This window comes from Xenopus laevis, chromosome 3S (genome assembly GCF_017654675.1).
Source record: "Xenopus laevis strain J_2021 chromosome 3S, Xenopus_laevis_v10.1, whole genome shotgun sequence".
Classification (NCBI taxonomy): domain Eukaryota; kingdom Metazoa; phylum Chordata; class Amphibia; order Anura; family Pipidae; genus Xenopus; species Xenopus laevis.
Genome location: NC_054376.1, coordinates 67,218,496 through 67,240,639, shown reverse-complemented (window position 1 = coordinate 67,240,639; position 22,144 = coordinate 67,218,496). Strand labels below are relative to the sequence as shown.

The 22,144-nt window shown below is 36.3% G+C and overlaps 1 protein-coding gene across 4 annotated transcripts in view; it reads left to right on the top strand.

Moving 5' to 3' along the window:
* Positions 1–22,144, top strand: part of sfmbt2.S (Scm like with four mbt domains 2 S homeolog) — a 121,419-nt gene that overhangs the window by 88,067 nt on the left and 11,208 nt on the right. For all 4 annotated transcript variants that reach the window (XM_018255712.2, XM_041588457.1, XM_018255713.2 and 1 more), the window contains exons 12-17: positions 2,068–2,194; positions 3,553–3,666; positions 8,831–8,873; positions 10,715–10,785; positions 11,812–11,951; positions 13,111–13,220. In XM_018255712.2, the coding sequence (XP_018111201.1) occupies positions 2,068–2,194; positions 3,553–3,666; positions 8,831–8,873; positions 10,715–10,785; positions 11,812–11,951; positions 13,111–13,220 (605 nt within the window). The remainder of the gene's footprint in view (positions 1–2,067; positions 2,195–3,552; positions 3,667–8,830; positions 8,874–10,714; positions 10,786–11,811; positions 11,952–13,110; positions 13,221–22,144) is intronic.

Below are 22,144 nucleotides of genomic sequence, written 5' to 3'. Positions count from 1 at the left end.
GCTATCCCTCCTAGTTGGAGCCAAGCTGCTCTTGCTACTTAACCTGCCTATCTTACTTACTAGAGAGTACAATTACAGGTAGTAACCTAGCTGTCCTCATTCACGGGGTCCCTGCTCCCTGACTTATCTCTCAAGAGGTACTGGTCCCTCTAGGGCACATGGCTTTACTGGGCCTTGTTGCACCCAGGCTCCCTGGAACATCCAGCTGGATCAGCAACCAGAAGCCAAAGAGGAAGATCCACCCCTTCTCTCTCACTATACCAAAATGTGACAGGGTGTGGTATGGTCACAGCGCCTCCTGGCCAATAACTAGAGAGGTGTAGGGGATTAAAGCCATTTGGGCATATTAACCCTATGGGTCCTACATTAAGATGAATAGTCTGATCAAATCTAAATGATTGTTTAAAGTTTTCATAAAGTGATGCTTCCCTAACCAGGCAGTTTTACTCCATTCATCCATCCACAACATCCACTTGTACATTTGTTCATGCTCTTCAGCCCTACAATGTTTTGTTTCTGGAATCATTGTTTTGTCCAATGAAAAATGAAAAACTTGTCACCTAAAACATTCAAAACTTTTTATATATGGAGAAAATGCTATCACAATTGGGGAAAATGTGAACGTGAATGTGAAGAAATCCAAAGTGGCATAAATAAGTAAAGTGTCACATTCACAGGTATATTAAACAATTTTATTTATTCTGATGACTGCTTACATTAGGATGCAGTGCCCATGGCAGACAGTTTAGATTTTTTTCCAAAGATAACTAGGGTACAAAATGTTTCACTTCTTCAATGATCCCCACTGTGAAATACTGAGAAATACAGTAGTCAATTAAATTCCCCTTCAATGATCCCAAGTGTGTTTAAATATGTATATAAAGACCTATGTCTTTAATTTCCCAGGAACATCTGAGTACTGGGGTGTTTTCAAAACAAAGATTTTTAGTGAAGTAGTATTCAGTTGTATAAAATTAAATCAAATGTGAAAAACTGGATGTGCAAAAATTTTGGTACCCCTGTAATTTTGCTAATTTGAATGAATTTAACTGCTCAATACTGATTACTGGCAACACCAAATAGCTCGCCTTGAACTTCATAGGCAGGTGTGTCCAATCATGAGAAAAAGTATTTAAGGTGGCCAATTGCAAGTTGTGCTTCTGTTTGACTCTCGTCTGAAGAGTGACAGCATGGGATCCTCAAAGCAACTCTCAAAAGATCTGAAAACAAAGATTGTTCAGTATCATGGTTTAGGGGAAAGCTACAAAAAGCCATCTCAGAGGTTCAAACTGTCAATTTCAACTGTAAGGAATGTAATCAGGAAATGGAAGGCCACAGGTACAGTTGCTGTAAAACCCAGGTCTGACAGGCCAAGAAAAATACAGGAGCGGGATATGCGGATGATTGTGAGAATGGTTACAGACAAGCCATAGATCACCTCCAAAGATCTGCATCTTAATCTTAATTTCATACAACTGAATAATGCTTCGCTAAAAATATTTGTTCAGAAAACACCCCAGTACTCAGATATTCCTGGGACATACCAGTGTTATCTTTTTTGTTGAAAGTAGTGGAGTAAATTATTATTCATGACTGTATATGAAAAGGAAGTTACTTCTTTGAAAGCTCACCCAATGATAAACAAAACTCCAAAGAATTAAGAGGGGTTCCCAAACTTTTTCATATGACTATATATTAAAAAATTATATATATATATATATATATATATATATATATATATATATATATATATATATATATATATATTCCCCCTCCCCCATGTGTGTAACAATACACTTTTATCTTTTTTGTTGAAAGTGGAGTAGATTGTTATGCAGGCTGAGAGGGGTTCCAAAACATTTTCATATGAAAGGAACTGCACAGATTTAAAAACCTGTTTTTTTTTTTATAGCTTTATTAATATGTCTCTAAATGACCAATATACAATTATGTTATGCAGTAATGTACAAGCCTAAATATTATCCTGACTGCACAATCTCTTTTAGATAATGTAACTCTATTTTCTCTTTCTATTTTCCCATTAAATGGTTTTCTGCATTGTTTCAGACATCCAGTTCTCGGAGTTTTACAAAAGACATGAAGCTTGAAGCAGTCAATCCGAGTAATCCTGCAGAAATTTGTGTTGCCTCTGTGACCAAAGTTAAAGGGAGATTAATGTGGCTGCACCTTGAAGGTATGTCATATTGCTTAGTTTTTTTGAGCAGTTGCACACTTGAAAACAAGTTCTGTGTTAAAGACAGGAGTAAGAGACAGAGAGAAAGCAGATTGTGGTTGGTGTTGATGCAGTTTCAGTCTATCTCACAATTCTTTCTCATTAGTAATACTAACAGGTCAGACAAAATCTCTTGATTTTCTGTATTGGGAATATCCTGACACTCAGGTAACATTTTGCGGAAATATGTTTTCATAAAGGACTTGTTCAGTATAAAAATAGATAGGCTGTGTAAAATAGAAAAAAATCAATATTGTTAGTTAGCCAAAAATGTAATGTATAAATACCGAAGTAACTGATGTTACTGAAGTAACTGGATGTCTAACATAATAAGCAGAACACTACTTCCTGCTTTGCAGCTCTTTTGGTTTCCACCGATTGATTGCCAGTCAGTAACCAATAAGTGACTTGAGTGGGGGGCACATGGGGTCATAACTGTTGCTTGTAAATCTGACCTGCATGCTGAGGATCAATTGCAAACTCTGAACAGTTATGTCTCATGTGGCCCCCCTTATAGTTGCTGACTAACTCAGAGTTAGAGAGCTGCAAAGCAGGAAGTTGGGTTCTTTCCAGCCTTTATAGATTACATTTTTGGGTAACTAACTATATTAGGAACATTTTGGTATTTTGCACATACAATCTATTTACCCAGTTATTATTTTTACACTGAACTGTTCCTTTTAACATACACTTGTTTTTTGACTTTTATGACCGCAGTAGCCCGACCATAGGCTAAATCTGTGTTGGTCAGTTTTGAAAAAATCACCAAGTTAAGTAACTTAGTAACTTGTTTTTAGCTTATTGATTGCCCTCTCATCCTTTTCACTATAAAACAACAAGGGTCAATTAGGTTTCTTTATGTTTATAAAACAGAAGATGGCTACATTTATTTAGATTTAGACCTTTAAGAATTTAAGTATGTATGTGTGATATTAATATATTAACATTAATTTAACTGTAATGGTCTTCTCTTGTTTTACTACAACAGATTTGTTTATACTTTCTCTGCACTGTACTTGTCCATTAAAGAGTATCCAACTGGTTCTGAACATTGGAGTTCATATGTATCCTCAGAATAGATAGCAAAAGTGTAGACTAAAAAAAAATGAATAATTCTTCTTACCATAGATGATCCATTCACTACTGATATACCATTGTTCTTTGATGCGAAAAACAATTATTTTTCTATTTGCATGGGCAGGACCAACTATAAAATACATATCTGATTTCATATGTCTTGTCACAATTCTACAGAGATAAAAAATATACCAGTTGCGCAGTACCATTTCCGTCTTCTTATTATTGTAATAATCCTGTAGGTTTACAGAACCCAGTTCCAGAGTACATTGTGGATGTGGAATCCATGGATATTTTTCCTGTTGGCTGGTGTGAAGCAAATTCCTACCCACTCAGTACACCACTTAAAGCAGTTGGTAAGTTCATTACACTGTTGCACAGGAAGACTGTCCAAAACTGATCATTTTCTCTTAGCAGAATGTAACAAGCCTCTGAAAGAGCCTGAAAAAGGCATACAATGTAAGCAATTATGTCTAGATTTGTCCTGGTTGTGCTATATTTTTGGCATACCTAAGATTTTGCTTGCCAACATGTGTTTAAAAGATTAAGCTCGCTATAATGATTAAAAAAATTAAAATTTTAACTGAATAGGGCATTTTGATCAAAATTAAGTATTTCAAGGAGTGTTCAAGTAGTCTTTTGCTTTGAAGTACATTGTAAGCATTCTCGTCTAAAGCTGGCCATAGATGTACGATGTGTCCATCAACTAAAAAGGCGATATTGCCAGCAAAAAAAGCTGCCTGCTTGGCACTGCAAACATAGATAGATTTCACTGGGACCGATAGATTTTTTAACATGACCGATCAATTTTCTGACTGATGTCGGACAAAAAAAACGCAAGATGTACGATCATTCGAATCCCACTAATTTCACGATAATTTGACAGATTGGTCGGATTTCGCTAAAATCGGTCGTTGGGCAAAGAAAAATCTTTGCATCTATAGGGACCTTAAACCCTGTTATATTATTATTGTAAATGCAGTATAATTCACAGAGCTATTTAATTTTATTTAGATAGGTCACAGCCTCATTGCACCCCTGCCTAATGGTTTTAAAAATTAGTGGTGAGCACAACTTTCCCTTGTTTGTTATAGTTTAAACAGGAGCAGTGACCAGCTCCATGTTGTAGCTCCCACCCTTCCCAGCTATAGTCAGGTGATCCCACTGGTGGCTAATAAAAGGGCAGCCAAGTTTGGGAGTTTTACTTTGAAAGCAACAAGTAAGTTGTAGGTGAACCTTAGTCCTTTTTGTAAAATTTATAATGAAGCAATAGAATTCTTAATGAATCAGATGCAATTTTAGTGTAGGACTGGCCAGATATGGGATGACTTTGGCATAGTTGGCCAGCTTAAATGTGGTGTAATGTATGGACAAACAATGACTTCTGACTTTTCTTCTCTCTGGGTGCATGGTTAAAGTCAATTCATTAGTAGAAAAAACAGCATCCACAATGTAACTTCAATGTATGAGCTAGGCTGTTCTGCAAGGTTGTATATTAAGTAACAATATTAAATAGAAACATTAGGGTTGGAGCCGTGCACCCAGCTCGCCGAGTACAACAGGCCCCGCCCCTCAGCAACCCAGTTCAGAACCCCTGCTCCAGTCTAGTGCACAGAACAGTCTATTTTAAAATTTAACTTTTAATAGTTCCATTATAAAAATGTATAAACTCATAAGACATCCTCCACCTATGCCGCCTTGCCCTACGCGTTTCGCCGCGTGAACGGCTTCCTCAGGGGCATAAGTCCCTTATGACTTATGCCCCTGAGGAAGCCGTTCACGCGGCGAAACGCATAGGGCAAGGCGGCATAGGTGGAGGATGGTGAGAGAGGCTCCTATTTCTCCCAACTTAGACAGGCAGGCGTTCTGTGTGGGACTGGAAGGGAGGGGGGCATTTCATTGCGATCTGTTACTGACTTGATTATCAAGCAAGGTGCCATTGAAGCCTAAATCAAGGATCTTACGAGGGTCCTGCCATCTGTCCACCTTTGCGTTGTTTTAATTAATTGTTTTTTATGGACACGGTCCAGCACTGTGCACTTACACGCAGTGAATTTGTTAGTGTGGTTGTGGGGTGTCACGAGGTTTATGTCTTATGAGTTTATACATTTTTATAATGGAACTATTAAAAGTTAAATTTTAAAATAGACTGTTCTGTGCACTAGACTGGAGCAGGGGTTCTGAACTGGGTTGCTGAGGGGCGGGGCCTGTTGTACTCGGCGAGCTGGGTGCACGGCTCCAACCCTAATGTTTCTATTTAATATTGTTAAAGTCAATTCATATAATGCATAGAAGAACCAGCACTTCCAGTTATGAGATTAAATGTGTCTTTTTTTATTTCACTTCATGCCATCCCAAAAGGGACCGAAACGTTGGATGCAGCATGAAGTGAAATAAAAAAAAAGACATTTAATCACATAACTGGAAGTGCTGGTTCTTCTATGCTATATATATATATATATATATATATATATATATATATATATATATATATATATATATATATATATATATATATATATATATATATATATATATATATATAGATACACACATATATACATACAAACTTCGAATAGAGTCCACACTCTCAGGACTTAAAAGTAAAACTTTTTATTATTAATACAAGCTACTGACTTGTATTCAGTCAGTAGCTTGTATTAATAATAAAAAAGTTTTACTTTTAAGTCCTGAGAGTATGGACTCTATTCGAAGTTTGTGTTACATTTACTTGATTCTGCACCCAGGCACATTATTTTGTTTTTTCGAGAGTGCTGGCATCTTCTTGGATTATATATATATATATATATATAGATATAGATATAGATATAGATATATATATATACCTTATTTTTGTAGATTTGCTCTCAGAAATGGCATTGTATTTCCTCTCAATATTTAATTTTATCGCAAATCTTTATTATATTTCAAATTATTTTATTTGTGTCTGAGTTCTCGCTCACTCTTACTTTAATATATGCCTAACCTCACTTAAATAGAAAAGTTCTAAGAGAGAGATTTCTGACAGACAGTGAAAAGTAACTATTTCAAAAACTGTACAGAATTTTTAACTGATTTTTATTTTTAAAGTATATTTTTTCCATGAGATTAAGCTTATATTGAATTTTCTTTTTAACATTAGTTTTCCTTTAAATATTAACTATTAACTAAATCCTCTCTCTACCTGCAATAAAAATGTTTTAACTATCTTCTGTGTCTCTAATTACTTAGAGCTACTACTCTTTTGCAAAAACAGAAAACCAGCACACAATGCTTCCACCAGTCACTTTGGATAAACCTGTACATGAGATTAAAAACAATAAAGTCCAAATGCATTTCGTGTCCAAAGACGTAGTCATAGGCACAAATTCAAATAATGACTGATAATTTAAATCTAAAATGGATATGATGTCATAACTAACTCTTTCTTACACCTTTAGATGTTGCATTTCAAAAGTTTATATGTCATTATAAATAAACTTTAGAAATTTCACAAATACATAAATATTATAGTTACATATCAGTTATAAATTAACTATACACATTTCACAAATGTATCCATATTGTCTTACATCCTCTTATTAAAATATTACATATACTTAAGTAATTTTGATAGAGAAAGATTATTGTATATTTTAAAATTCATTTTGGTTCATTCCTCTTACATAGCCTGTATTTTTATATGCCCTAGTTTATATGCCCTCTGTTTCCAAATTTTAGAGCACTCATATACATTACATACATATACTTTAACTCTGTATAAATTATTGATAATTAAAAGATGTCTTTGGCCAGATTCAACACATATTTAAATGATTAAGCACTTTCCGTTACTTAATATAATACTTTAAAGTAAATGTTTGCGCTTTTGAACTAATTGAGACATTTATAATGTCTCCTGCAAGTGGGAGTAATAAACCCAGATATTTCTTTTTAAGCAGACACAGTCTGGCAGGACCATATGATCTGAGCAACTGGGAGTCTAATTTGGCAACAGCTCTCGTAGCTGTTATGTAATTAGATATTGTGTTCAATGTGTTTATTGAATGATTCATGCAGGTTGGTTACAGATCACTGATAAAGTATTAAGTCTAGGTATCTGCATGCGATTATATTCCAAGCATTGAAATTAAATAAAAGGCAACCAAATGTTTTCATTGGCATTGCACATTGCTTAGTTTGCTCTTCTAGTAAAAATTCAGTTTCAACCAGAATGTAAATGCATAAAATTGGCAAATAAATATAACTGGTGTTGAGCATTAAAAGCATCATTAGCACATTAACTGAGAACTTCTGTATTTTACACAGTTTTACTACTTATGCTGGTTTCTATGTACACAGTACTGTACTTGTGCCAGTTTCTTTGTCCCCCCCCCCCCCTTCATTATACTGAATATTCTGGCTTTAGATGGTAATGAGCTATTGTAAAGCAGCACAGAAATGTGTATATCGGGAATGTTTTTATGCACATTATCACCACAAAAAACAGTGTTGTAATGTACCCTTGGGTGACTTTCAGATCAGATGCGTTGTCCTCATTTGAAAATGAGGTATTTGCCTATGGTGGTTGGTCTAGTTCTAAATAACTTCTTCTGATATGTGATAGGTGTTCAAATGATAGCAACCATGGTAAAGAGAGTATCTTTATGCATCAATTTTCTGTTCTGTTTCCAATCTACTTTAAAGTTCTTCCATTACAAGGGGTGATCCAGGATGTGTTTTGTTTGATACTGCAAAAGTAACATTGGCTCTCCTGTAAACAGCTCTTTGACCTCCATGGGAAAATTAAACAAAGTTCAAGTTTGCAGGAATTACAAATAAATAGTAAGAATATCTGTAAGTGTTACTATGAGGTTTGCTATTCATAAAATGTTACTGTGTATGTGTATAGAAAACACTTCCACATTTTGTTTTTGAAAATTTTAAAAAATATAATTAGGTTTTTATGTAATTATGAAGTGAATGCAGTGTGTTAGACTTTAAGGGGCAGATTTACATAGGGTCGAATATCGAGGGTTAATTAACCCTCGATATTCGACTGCCAAATGTAAATCCTTCGACTTCAAATATCGAAGTCGAAGGATTTACCGCAAATAGTTTGACTGAACGAAAAATCGTTCGATTGAACGATTAGATCCTCTGAATCGTTCGATTCAAAGTATTTTAATCCATCGAACAAACGATTTTTCTTTGACCAAAAAAACATAGGAAAGCCTATGGGGACCTTCCCCATAGGCTAACATTGCACCTCGGTAGGTTTTAGGTGGCGAAGTAGGGGTTCGAAGTTTTTTTTAAAGAGACAGTACTTCGACTATCGAATGGTCGAATATTCAAACGATTTGTAGTGCGAAATCGCTCGATTCGAAGTCGTAGTCGAAGATTGAATGAGCCAATTCGATGGTCGAAGTAGCCAAAAAAATCATTCGAAATTCGAAGTTTTTTTATTCTATTCCTTCACTCGAGCTAAGTAAATGGGCCTCCAAATGTATATAATACCAATATTACATTTTGTTTTTTCAGTAAAAAAGAAGAAGAAAGTTGCTGTGGTGCAGCCAGAGAAACAGTAAGTTCTTCTCTTATAATTTAGAATCAAGTTTAGAATGCAGTATGGAAAAAAGTTTATGCAAGTTGTTTTACTTCTGCATTTTAATGTGGTTCTGGAAGACTGAAACTAGATTCAGATATAATCTGCATTTTTGTTATTGTCAACACTCCTTGTCAAGAGCGTTAAGATATGTTCACAATTTTTTTTTCTTTTTAAGATCCTCATAATGCTCTGGGTTTATGGTTTGATCAAAGGATCCACAATCACATTCTACGTTAGGAACATTGCACATCGGTCATGTATTGTTTGTTCTTAAATATCCCCAAGGTTACTTCACATCACATTTAGTTTGTGGATCAAGCTTAGTTTGTTCCAATTTTAATGTAGTTTTAGCAGATTGAAATTGGATTCAGATAGAACACCCAAGCCCAACTGCGACTCCTCCAGTTAAACTGAGCGGGAAAAGCAGTAGCTTATCTAAAAACAGTTGTATTGTAAAGTGCTGGATGTGAAAGCACAGGATCAGGCACAAGAACCTGAGATGGCTCTCTACACACCAGTAATACAACTAAGGCTATGGCACACAGGCTGAAAGCTCTGGCTGCTCTGAGCCTGCGTAATACAGCCTCCGTAAAAAAAATACGCATGCTGAGAGCAGCTGGAGCCCATAGCCTAAAACTAAAAAATGTGATGTGGCTGTGTGAACTATTTGAATGTAAACAGTGTAGTGCAAAAATAGAAAGTCCAACATAAAAATCGTGACAGAATCCCTTGAAGAAAAAACATATTTAGGATATGACAAACCAGATGATTTCTAAATACTTGAGAGGTAATTGCATTGCAAATTTAGATACTGAAACGATGAAAAACATACTTAATATTTTCTTTATTAAAAAAATAACATAAAATTCCATTTTTATTAAACAGTGTAGATTGGTGGCTTAGTGCCTTTTTCATTAGTCTTGACATTAACACCAGGGAGCTCATGAAGTAGGTATTCATCTATTCCATGGGTCATTAAAAAGCAAATATAGCTTTTCAGACTGGAATTAGTGTTGTGTTACTGATTTAATGCTCGGTTTATTGATGCCGTTAATGTACAAAATTGAGTACAGAGTTAAAAAATTCCACAGAGATGTGTCTTTGGCAATATTTAGTTTTATTTAGTCAACTTGGCATTGCTAGTATCGGGCAAGTGCTAAACTAGTCTACAGTAAATACACCATTAACATTTGAATTCAGCATTATGTTCATAATTTTATGGAGAGATTTTACAGACTGGATATGAGACCTACTTGATGTTTAGATGAGCTTTGCATATCCTTTTATCTCACTGCGTTAATCATTTTTATATGTAGAATAGATATAAATCAAGCTCAAATTTTAAATCATGAACTCATCTATCTATATCTGTTCAACTTTGTTTTTTAGAGGGTGCCGATATCCCAAGGTTGATGAAAAATGATTTCCTTTTCTCTGTAATAATAAAACAGTACCTTGTACTTGATCCAAACTAAGATATAATTAATCCTTATTGGAAGAAAAAACAGCCTATGGGGTTTATTTAATGTTTGCATGATTTTCTAGTAGACTTAAGGTATGAAGATCCAAATTACGGAAAGACCTGTTATCTGGAAAGCCCCAAGGTCCCGAGCATTCTGGATAATAGGTCCTGTACCTGTGTGTGTGTGTGTGTGTGTGTGTATATATATATATATATATATATATATATATAGATAGATAGATAGATAGATAGATATACACACACACACACACAACATTATCAAACTAATAAATATTTGATAATGCAGAATAATAGCTTTTTTTTTGTGTGACTTATACTATTTCTTTTTGCACAGATTGCCTTCATCGGTACCTTTTGAGACCATACCTCAAGAGCTCTCTCCTTTCCCAGATAACAATTTAACAGGTATGCTTTTTAAAAAAAAATAAAGTACAAGGTAAAGCCATTTTGTTGTCAAGATACAAAGTCAAACCTGTCCTGGATGTGACATAGGCTTATTAGGAAACTTATATGCAGGCACTTAATGTAATGTATGGCTGTTCCCTAATGTGTACAACAATGTATACTGCAGAATATGTCAAGTGAGACTTTATTCTTTGGCACTAATTGGCATATGCGATTTAGTTAAATTTGTCTAGCAGGAGTTTAAAAAAGTGTTTAATAGATTTATCTCCAAACCATATCTGTTATCTTCAGTTAGAACCATAAAAATACCATCCTTATTAAGTTGGGTATAGAAAATTATAATTTAGCCTCATTATTAAGCAATTATTAAGGTAAGGCCACAATTTGAAAATACTTAATAGATTATTTCACTGGTTTGGGGAGGGGATACATAAAGTAGCGTAGCTACTTGTATAGTAGATATGTGGTCAGTATACACATTTGTGCTCATAGTTGTCTTGGCAACTCACTCCTGGGTCATAGTGCACAGGCATCATTATATGTACCCAGTAACGTAACTGTCCCCCGTGAGGCTCGGGTGCAGACCGCGCAGCCGGGCTCCCCCACTCCCCTCCAAAAGCTATTCTCATGGTGGAATTGCGCACGTGCAAACTGCCGGCGTGCCACGAACTTGTAGTAGACTGATTAAAAACAAATTGTTCTGCAGCTCAGCACATCACCTATCTTGATAAATCAGCCCTCTGAAGTTAATATAAACACTTGATATTATAGTATTCCAAACTGTGGCCAATTTAGCATGAATGGTTATGTGCTATTCTAGATATACCTGAAGCCTGCCCTGAAAAGTATCATTTGGTATCATTAATATTTTCTGTACCCTAGTGGGATGACTGTTAAAGATGATGTATTTATAAATCTGTATCCTAGCTATGAGGTAGTAGACAAACAGGAAAGGGTACATGAACAAAAAGTTAAACTTCATATTTTAAAACTATTTAAATTATACAAACATATTTGTTTTTCTAGGAAATGTCAATGGGAAATATTGCTGCCCACAACTTTTTATCAATCATCGCTGCTTTTCAGGACCATTTTTAAATAAAGGAAGAATTGCAGAGCTACCTCAGTCAGTGGGGCCTGGGAAATGTGTTTTGGTCCTAAAGGAGGTAATCATGAAACTCTCAATTACATAATACCAATATTTCATTATTATTTTATTGGTGCTGTTTATTTTTGTCTGGGATGTTGCTGGGTCAGATTTGCAGATTGAGATACATTTTTAAGGTAATGCTACATTTAAAGCTATCTTTTATGGGTTTATGTACTTATTACTCCCAGGGTTCCTTTACCTCCCAGCATACTAGAACAAAATGTCACAAGCTGTGTATGTGGGAAAAAGTGATGTCAAATAAAAAGGTGAATTTATAAAGCTTTGTAGTTATCCAAACATGCTGTGTGCACCCTGATGTCTGAAATAATCCATTAAGAATAAATAGTCTCAATATTTATAAAGATGTGTATTTCCCTTTACACAACTCAAACTTTGTAATTTATTGCATTAGACCTGATGTAACCCCTTCGAGTCAGAGAGATTAAGAACTAAGATCGCTTGGAACTAGCGTTGCCACTATTTGTGCAAAAATACTGGGCTTCTTATGTATGTGTTTCCTAATATTAACATTAGAATCTCACACCATTTTTACAGGTCAGGTGTCAACCATACCTAGCACTAGTTTTTTTAAATGGGCTAAACATCAGGCATAGTCTTTGGGTAGTAGATATTAATTTTGGATAGTTTACAAATTCCTCCATTGATATAGGCCTTTGGAAAAGCCAATATGTTATAATACATCATAATTTTGTTACGTAACCCTCAAACACCGCCCTCCCCTTCCCTTAGCCAGTTCCCTGACCATATAAAATCATGAGGCCAAAGGCTGAGTGTTTTTATACAGGTCATGGAACTCTGAGGTGACTTCTAATATCCTGATATTTTGTAACAGGGGGTATTTTATTTATTATAATACACAAGTTTTAGTGAGTTGTGAGAAAAATGACATCACTAAGCTCTGATTATAAGGATATCATTTACAGGATATTCATGGCTCTTGTGTATACACTCTATATATACAAACTAGTTCACTCATTGACAATTTTCTCATACGCAGTATATATTTTACTTGCATATATGGCCTGATAGTGATGTATACCTCAAATAAAGCAATGTACAGTATAGGAATAACTATTGTGTCAAGGCTAATGCATGCATGCACTTCTGTTCAGCATCTTCACCATATCATATTTTCATTTTCACACATATGTCAGGTCCTCAGCATGGTAATTAATGCAGCCTACAAACCAGGAAGAGTCTTAAGGGAATTACAATTAGTAGAAGATTCTTTATGGAATTTCCAGGAAGAAACATTGAAAGCCAAGTAAGTCTGTATCTTTGTATATATGTATATTTGTATGTATATTTGTATTATGCCTCCTGCCCATCGCAAACACAAATGAACACAAAAGTGCAGAGCAGGGAGACATTGATCAAGGGATGTGGTGCTGTGTTCTAGTTTTTGCACTCTGCATCCAGCTCTGCACTTGGTAAATGAGCCCTGCTAGGGACCTGTTTTAGGTTTCTCAGAGCATATATATCCCTTGCTACCAAAAATGGACTTTATTCCATCATTAATCGTGTATGTTTATATATTGCTTGAAATACAATCCATCACATCCTTTATCCTTCTAAACATTTCTCCAATTAAATGAAACACCGGTGCATGCCAAAACATTAGCTTCCATTTTGTTTCTTAAGTCCATAATGAACTTCCTGAAAGTCAGAAATGTCAGCTAAATAGAGAATTAATAGAGACAATTAATAGCCTTTTATGGTTTTCCCTTTACATCATTTTTATTCTGTATTAGAAGGAAAGATATTCACAGAGCTGTGAAAGGGTAAGCCTATTAGATTTAGACACACTAGTTTGAAAATGAAATGTGACATATTACGTGAGATGTAACTAACTGTAAGGCAGGTTGCCATGGCTGTGCACATTTTGCTGTAGATTACAGTGAGCAGCTAACCATCTTGGTAGTCAATGACTATGGGGGGGGGGGGAAGTTGAATGCCGTGACCCTGACTTCTTTGTACCTGTCCCACTTTTCCGGCTCAGGGAGATGCTCATCCTGCTATTTATTTAATCAGCCATATGGTTAGCGGACTTCATGCCTAAACCCCAGGAATTGTGGGATACTAATTGTGAAACACACGAGAGGGCTGTGTTTGACTGTTCAATGAAAAGTACATTATGAAACTGAATACATTAGGTGTAATTCTGTCACCTACTTGAATTTAATGAAAAGCAATGTACTTCTAACTGTTCCTATGTTCTCACTGTTACTATTGTGTAAGAACAGTAGATTAGATTTGTGATATATATTTATATGTTTTGGCGTTTGTTATTGATGGGCCAATTTGTCTCGAAAAAAATTTGAGAAACGCATCACTAATTTAATCAATAACTGTTTTTGGTAGAAATTATTTATAATTTATTTGGCAAATAATTTCTAGTAGCTGTAGTAGAGTAATAGAAAAACAACAGACCCAATGGTCATGACATGCATGCTGCTGATTCTGTGTAACTGAATCATTAATTGAGGCTTGTTCCAAATAATAGCATTGTTCAAAATAATAATAGCTTGTTCCAAATAATAGCAGTGTTCAAAATAATAACTTGTTCCAAATAATAGCGGTGTGGAGTTCAATTAGTGAGTCATTCATTCTGTGAAAAAACAGGTGTCAGTAATGGCCCTTAAGGAAGGCAGCAAATTTGAGTAAAATGGGTTGTTCCAGACATTGTTCAAACAGTTGATTGGAGAGGGGAAAGGGGCTTGAACATATAAAGAAGTGCAGAAAATTATAGGCTTAAATGATCTGATGCTTTAAAATGGCAACCAAAACCTAAAAGACTTGGGAAAAAATGCAAAACTATTATTTGAATGAATAGAAGAATAGCCAAAGTGGCAAAGACTCCAGGAAGATCAAAGAAGGCCTAAAGTTACCTGTGAGTACTGTTACAATTAGAAGACGCCTATGTGAAGTTTTCAGAAAGTGGTTATACAACTAAATATTAATACAGTGTTTGCAAAATCTTGTACATACACATGGACAACTGGTTTCTACATTGATTGGTTGGTTGGTGTGCATCTCTGTGTTATGGAAATATATATCCATAACACAGAGATGCACACCAATGTCAAAAACAGGCACACAGATGCAAGAAAAATAAAAAATAAGCAAATAATTTCTGCATTCACCAGTCTTTAACAAATACATGAAAGATACTTATTTAATCATATGCAAAGTGCTACGTCTCAGTCATTACAGTGTGGCCTTGTATCAAGTGCAGAACATTTTTTCAGTTCCAAAGGTGTATAATGTGATCTCCCGGGTGCAAGTAGTAGTTAAATAGAATAACAAAGAAGAAAGATCACAGGACTTACAGCATTTAAAAAATGCAGGTGTCTTCTTTTATTGACGCAACATTTCGATAATTAAAGCCCCAGATTTACATGGAATACTGTAATCCATTCATTAGCATTTTTTAAGACTATAAAAAATCAAGCAATAATATAATTTCTCTGAAATATATGCTGCTTCTGTAGAACATTTAGTCGATCTCTATGTAATTATAGCTACTTGCTTTTAATAAACACAATTAATGTGAAGACTGAAATTGTAGATCTTGACTTTCCTACCTCCAGTCATGTGAAAGTGAAGAATTGTGCTTACAGCTACCATTTTCTGACAGCAAATACTGCAGTTATGTGGGAACACTTTCAACATTTGCAATCGACATAGCAATCAATCTGATATTTGTCTTCATCCTCCTAACTGTACTTGACTGATAAAAGATGCTGAGTAGTGGTATGAGTTACTGGTTTAATGCATAACTCCAAATAATTTGTTATAAGTAAATAATTTAGCAATTCAAACAATTATTCTTGGCTCTTGACCTTCTATTACCATGCTTTATTTAGGATTAATATTTACTGATGTATAATACATAGGCGAATATACCAACAATGTGATAAAAAGCATAGGCAAGAGATCAGAGGGCCATTATATAAGAACTTCCAGTACAGATGGAATGTTTTACAAGTTACTGGTTTGTGACAATGTCACACAGAATAAAGTAAATACTAGACACACTATGGCAGATTAATGCAAAAACAGATGTGTTTAGAGCAGCTAAGAACACATTTAATGGTCTAAGGGGCCACAATTTCCAGAACATTTTGAACATTACATGAAATACATTGGCCAGCAGATATTTATTTCATCTCTGATGAAACTATTGCCATAAGGCAAACCCACAGAAAACCAAAAATTAATATATAGAGGTTCTTTTAAGTGGGAACTGGAGGAATAGTGCTTCTTCTCTGAGATAGATGTGGGATAAACTTGAGTGGGGTGAGGGTAAATATAACATAGGCGGACCACAGGAAACTATTTGTGGAGCATTTTGAAACAAAGTTCAGGGATGGTTGGTTATCAACTTAGAATCATATACAAACTCCTGTTTTATTATTAGAGAAAAAAATAAGAAGAAAAGAAATTGGATTATTTGCTTAAAATGGACTCAGTGGGAGATTGCCTTACCACAGTTTGGAGCTTTCTATAAAGGGTTTTTGAATAAGGCATGTCAAAGCTCCAATGCAAATTGAAAAGTTTATTAAAAAAAACTAAAAAACTTGTGTTTTCAGCTAATAGCTCCCTTATATGCTACCAAAGTGTATAGCAACATGTACTGGATGTACGATAAATATGAATCATGCTGCATTTTCACGTAGTACATCCAAAAAACGAAGCTTTAATTTATAATGCCATTCAACAGCAGGGGGTATGGCATGTTAAATAATTGCTTTTCTATGCTGTGAGCTGGTTAATAGTTACTTTTTCCACTCTTCTCTGTAATTTAAGCCCACTCTGTCCTAGACTAAGTTGAAAAACACCTTTTAAAGTATGCTTATACAGAATATTGCTCTTTTTATAACCATATATTACCTTACAAGTACACTCAGTACACTCAATGGAAATTTTTTTTTATTGACATTTCATTGCTAAAGTCAGCTAAAATATTACTGGCTGCATAATGGTGCTATGTGATGCATATAGAAGAGAATATTGGTCTTAGCTGAATTTATAAGAACTGTCTTGCTGTGTTACCATAGAATGGAGTGCAGACAATGTAGTTGTAGACTATTCATAGTTCTAAGAATTGTACAGCTCGTATAACTGGTGTTCTCTTTACCAATATCCACACAGCAATGACTTACTAGACCAGTAGCAAACTTTGCACCTTTTAAATTGTAACCTCTATATGGCCGGAATTTGTTGTACTCCTTGCACAGTACTTTGGCCCATTAAACCATTACTCCCTGTTAGTGGTGGACACAGACCATTTAACATTGGAAGGTCAAAGAGAGACAAGGAGATGTTCTAATTTTGAGCTGCACCAATAATGTGAATGTGTTGCTGTGCATGCTGGTACAAGACAGCCCTTCACCTTAGCTTAAATTAGTAAAAAGGTACAGTACATACAAATATTGCAAGAAGCACAATTTTCACTGCAATCCTAGGATAGAATGTTGCATTGTGGGTAAAACAGTTGAAAGGTTTTATTTTTGCATTTTTCATAGTTACATAGTTAGTTACATAGTTAAATTGGGTTGAAAAAAGACAAAGTCCATCAAGTTCAACCCCTCCAAATGAAAACCCAGCATCCATACACACACCCCTCCCTACTTTTAATTAAAATTCTATATACCCATACCTATATTAACTAGAGAGTTTAGTATCACAATAGCCTTTAATATTATGTCTGTCCAAAAAATCATCCAAGCCATTCTTAAAGGCATTAACTGAATCAGCCATCACAACATCACCCGGCAGTGCATTCCACAACCTCACTGTCCTGACTGTGAAGAACCCTCTACGTTGCTTCAAATGAAAGTTCTTTTCTTCTAGTCTAAAGGGGTGGCCTCTGGTACGGTGATCCACTTTATGGGTAAAAAGGTCCCCTGCCATTTGTCTATAATGTCCTCTAATGTACTTGTAAAGTGTAATCATGTCCCCTCGCAAGCTCCTTTTTTCCAGAGAAAACAACCCCAACCTTGACAGTCTACCCTCATAATTTAAGTCTTCCGTCCCTCTAACCAATTTAGTTGCACGTCTCTGCACTCTCTCCAGCTCATTTATATCCCTCTTAAGGACTGGAGTCCAAAACTGAACTGCATACTCCAGATGAGGCCTTACCAGGGACCTATAAAGAGGCATAATTATGTTTTCATCCCTTGAGTTAATGCCCTTTTTTATGCAAGACAGAACTTTATTTGCTTTAGTAGCCACAGAATGACACTGCCCAGAATTAGACAACGTGTTATCTACAAAGACCCCTAGATCCTTTTCATTTAAGGAAACTCCCAACACATTGCCATTTAGTGTATAACTTGCATTTATATTATTTTTGCCAAAGTGCATAACCTTGCATTTATCAACATTGAACCTCATTTTCCAGTTTGCTGCCCAGTTTTCCAGTTTAGACAGATCACTTTGCAAAGTGGCAGCATCCTGCATGGAACCTATAGTTCTGCACAATTTAGTATCATCTGCAAAAATAGAAACAGTACTTTCAATGCCCACCTCCAGGTCATTAATAAACAAGTTGAAAAGCAAGGGACCTAGTACAGAGCCCTGCGGTACTCCACTAACAACACTGGTCCAATTAGAAAATGTTCCATTTACCACCACTCTTTGTAGTCTATCTTTTAGCCAGTTCGCTATCCAGGTACAAATACTATGTTCCAGGCCAACATTCCTTAATTTAACCAGTAACCTTTTGTGTGGCACTGTATCAAATGCTTTAGCAAAGTCTAAGTAAATCACATCCACTGCCATCCCAGAATCGAGGTCTCTACTTACATTCTCGTAAAAAGAAATTAAGTTAGTCTGGCAAGATCTATTACGCATAAAACCATGCTGGCACAAACTCATAGTATTATGATTTGCTATGAAGTCCAGTATCTTATCCTTTATTAACCCTTCGAAAAGCTTTCCTAATACTGACGTCAGACTAACTGGCCTATAGTTTTGAGGCTGAGAACGGGATCCTTTTTTGAATAGAGGCACCACATTAGCAATTCGCCAGTCTCTTGGCACAATACCAGATCTCAATGAATCCTGAAAAATTAAGTAAAGAGGTTTGGCAATCACAGAGCTAAGCTCGCTAATTACCCTGGGATGAATACCATCTGGCCCTGGACCTTTGTTAATCTTAACCTGTTCAAGCCTCTTTTGAATTTCTTCTTGTGTGAACCATGCATCATTAGTTGTATTACTAGAATTGGGAGTGTTAAGAAGGAAACCTTCAGTTACTGGTTCTTCATTTGTGTAAACAGATGAAAAATACGAGTTCAGAATCTGCGCTTTTATTTTGTTTTCATCAACCAGCTGATCCCCCTCTGATAGTAAGGGTCCCACCCCTTCCTGCTTCATTTTTTTACTATTGACATATTTAAAAAATAATTTGGGATTTTTTTTACTGCTTGCTGCAATATCCTTTTCTATAGCAATTTTAGCTTGCCTTATAGCTTCTTTGCATGATTTATTGGCCTCCTTGTACCTTATAAATGTTTCGGCTGTACCAGCTAACTTGAAAGCCTTAAAAGCACGTCTTTTCTTACCCACCTCAACACCAACGCTTCTATTGAACCAAAAAGGTTTTGCTTTGCAACAACGTTCCTTGCTTACAAGTGGAATATACTGACAAGTATATTTATTAAGCAGCATTTTAAAGACTTCCCATTTTTGTTCTGTGTTTAACCCTGTGAAAAGCATTTCCCACTTAATATGTTGCAGAGATGCCCTTATACTGTCAAAGTTTGCACGTCTGAAATTTAGTGTTTTAGTTACTCCCTTATAGAATTGCTTCTGCAACAGAATCTCAAAGGAGACCATGTTATGATCACTATTCCCTAAATGCTCACCCACACAAATGTTAGAGATGAGTTCAGTATTGTTAGTTATTACAAGGTCCAAAAGAGAGTTATTCCTAGTAGGTTCTTGAACGAGCTGGAATAAAAAGTTGTCATTCAGCATATTTACAAACCTACTAGCTTTTTCTGTCTTAGCAACCCCATTACCCCAGTCAATGTCTGGATAATTGAAGTCACCCATAGCAACAACTTGACCCAGCTGTGAAGCCGCTTGTATCTGCAAGAGTAGCTGGGCTTCATACTCGACACTTATACGAGGTGGTTTATAGCATACACCAATGATAATTCTTTTTGATACCTTTTGCCCAGTCGAAATCTCTACCCAGAGTGATTCTACACCCTCACCAGTGCCAGCTATTTTTATTTCTTTAGCGCATGGCTTTAATTCAGGCTTTACATACAAACCCACTCCTCCACCCTTTTTAATCCCTCTGTCCCTCCTAAAAAGGGTGTAACCATTTAAATTCACAATCCAGTCACATGTTTCATCCCACCAGGTCTCAGTGATACCAATTATATCATAATTTTTAGAGCATGCAATTAATTCTAGGTCTCCCATTTTACCTGACAAACTCCGTGCATTTGCCAGCATACAGCGGAGGTTACTACTTTTACTTTTGAAATGTGCATTACTTAGTGAAGAATTATACGTTAAGTTAGTATTATTCTGTTTTCCTTGTAACAGAGGGACCTCCTTAGCTGGTAAACTGTATGCCCCCCTCACTCCTCCCCCATGACCCCTTACTAACCCCACTACCCCGTCTACACTAGCTTCCCCATAATCCTTTATCTCACCCACCCCCCTCTTGCCTAGTTTAAACACTCCTCCAACCTCTTAGCCATTCTTTCCCCTAGCACCGCGGACCCCCTTCCATTGAGGTGCAAACCGTCACGGCTATATAGGTTGTACCCCAACGAAAAGTCAGCCCAGTGCTCTAGGAACCCAAACCCTTCCTTCCTGCACCAAGACTTGAGCCACGCATTAAGCTCCCTAATCTCCCGCTGTTTTCCTAAACTTGCACGTGGCACAGGCAAAATTTCAGAAAAGATTACATTGGAAGACCTTTCCTTGATCTTAGAGCCTAGATCCCTGAAATCATTCTTTAAGGTCTTCCATCTACCATTTATTTTGTCATTAGTACCGATATGCACTAAGACAGCTGGGTCGTGCCCAGCCCCACCCAATAATTTGTCTATCCGATCAACCACATGCCGAACCCTGGCACCAGGTAGACAGCAAACTGTTCGGTTGTAGCGATCCGGACGACAAATTACCCTATCCACTTTCCTAATAATTGAGTCCCCTACAACCACAATCTGCTTAGGCCTGACTCTACTCTCCCCCCCACCACTACTAGAGAAACTGGTCTCCCGGCTGTTAGAGAGATCAGCCCCATCTAGAATTGCCAATCCAGAGTTCATACTCCCATCATCTTCACACAATCTGGCAAATTTGTTGCGATGTATAATCTCCGGATCAGCCTCCATTTTCCTTTTGCCCACCTTAGATTTTCTAACTGTCACCCAGCTAGCTGCCTCAACATCCTGCTGCTGTTCTGTTCCCCCCAAACTATCTGACCCCGCTAGGTCCTGCTCAGTGAGCAAAAGACTCCTTTCAAGATTGTCAATCGACCGCAGTGTTGCAATTTGTTGCTCTAGTGCTCTAACTTGAGCCTCCAAAGTGGCAATTTGCTCACATCCACCACAGAGGTAAGCATTTTGGATCTCTTGTTCCAAATCTGCATACATATGACAGACTGTGCACTGAGTCAGACCTTCAATCTTGCTAGCACTCATTATCCCAGTTACAGATCAAAACAGGAAAAAATATAAATAAATATATAGAAAAAAAATGAGGGTTTAGAACAAACTTTTGACCTACAGTAGTTTGAACCTCCTTTAGTTTTCAACTCCGGTGTTTGTAACTCCACTTACAGAACTCCGGTGTTTGTAACTCCACTTACAGAACTCCGGTGTTTGTAACTCCACTTACAGAACTCCGGTGTTTGTAACTCCACTTACAGAACTCCGGTGTTTGTAACTCCACTTACAGAACTCCGGTGTTTGTAACTCCACTTACAGAACTCCGGTGTTTGTAACTCCACTTACAGAACTCCGGTGTTTGTAACTCCACTTACAGAACTCCGGTGTTTGTAACTCCACTTACAGAACTCCGGTGTTTGTAACTCCACTTACAGATCCCCCACTTAACGAGCAAACACTTAAGAGAAGCTAACACTAGAGCAAGCTCCACTGGAGTCCCAGGGGTTCTATTTATACAGTCTGTTCAGGTGCAACTAATCAA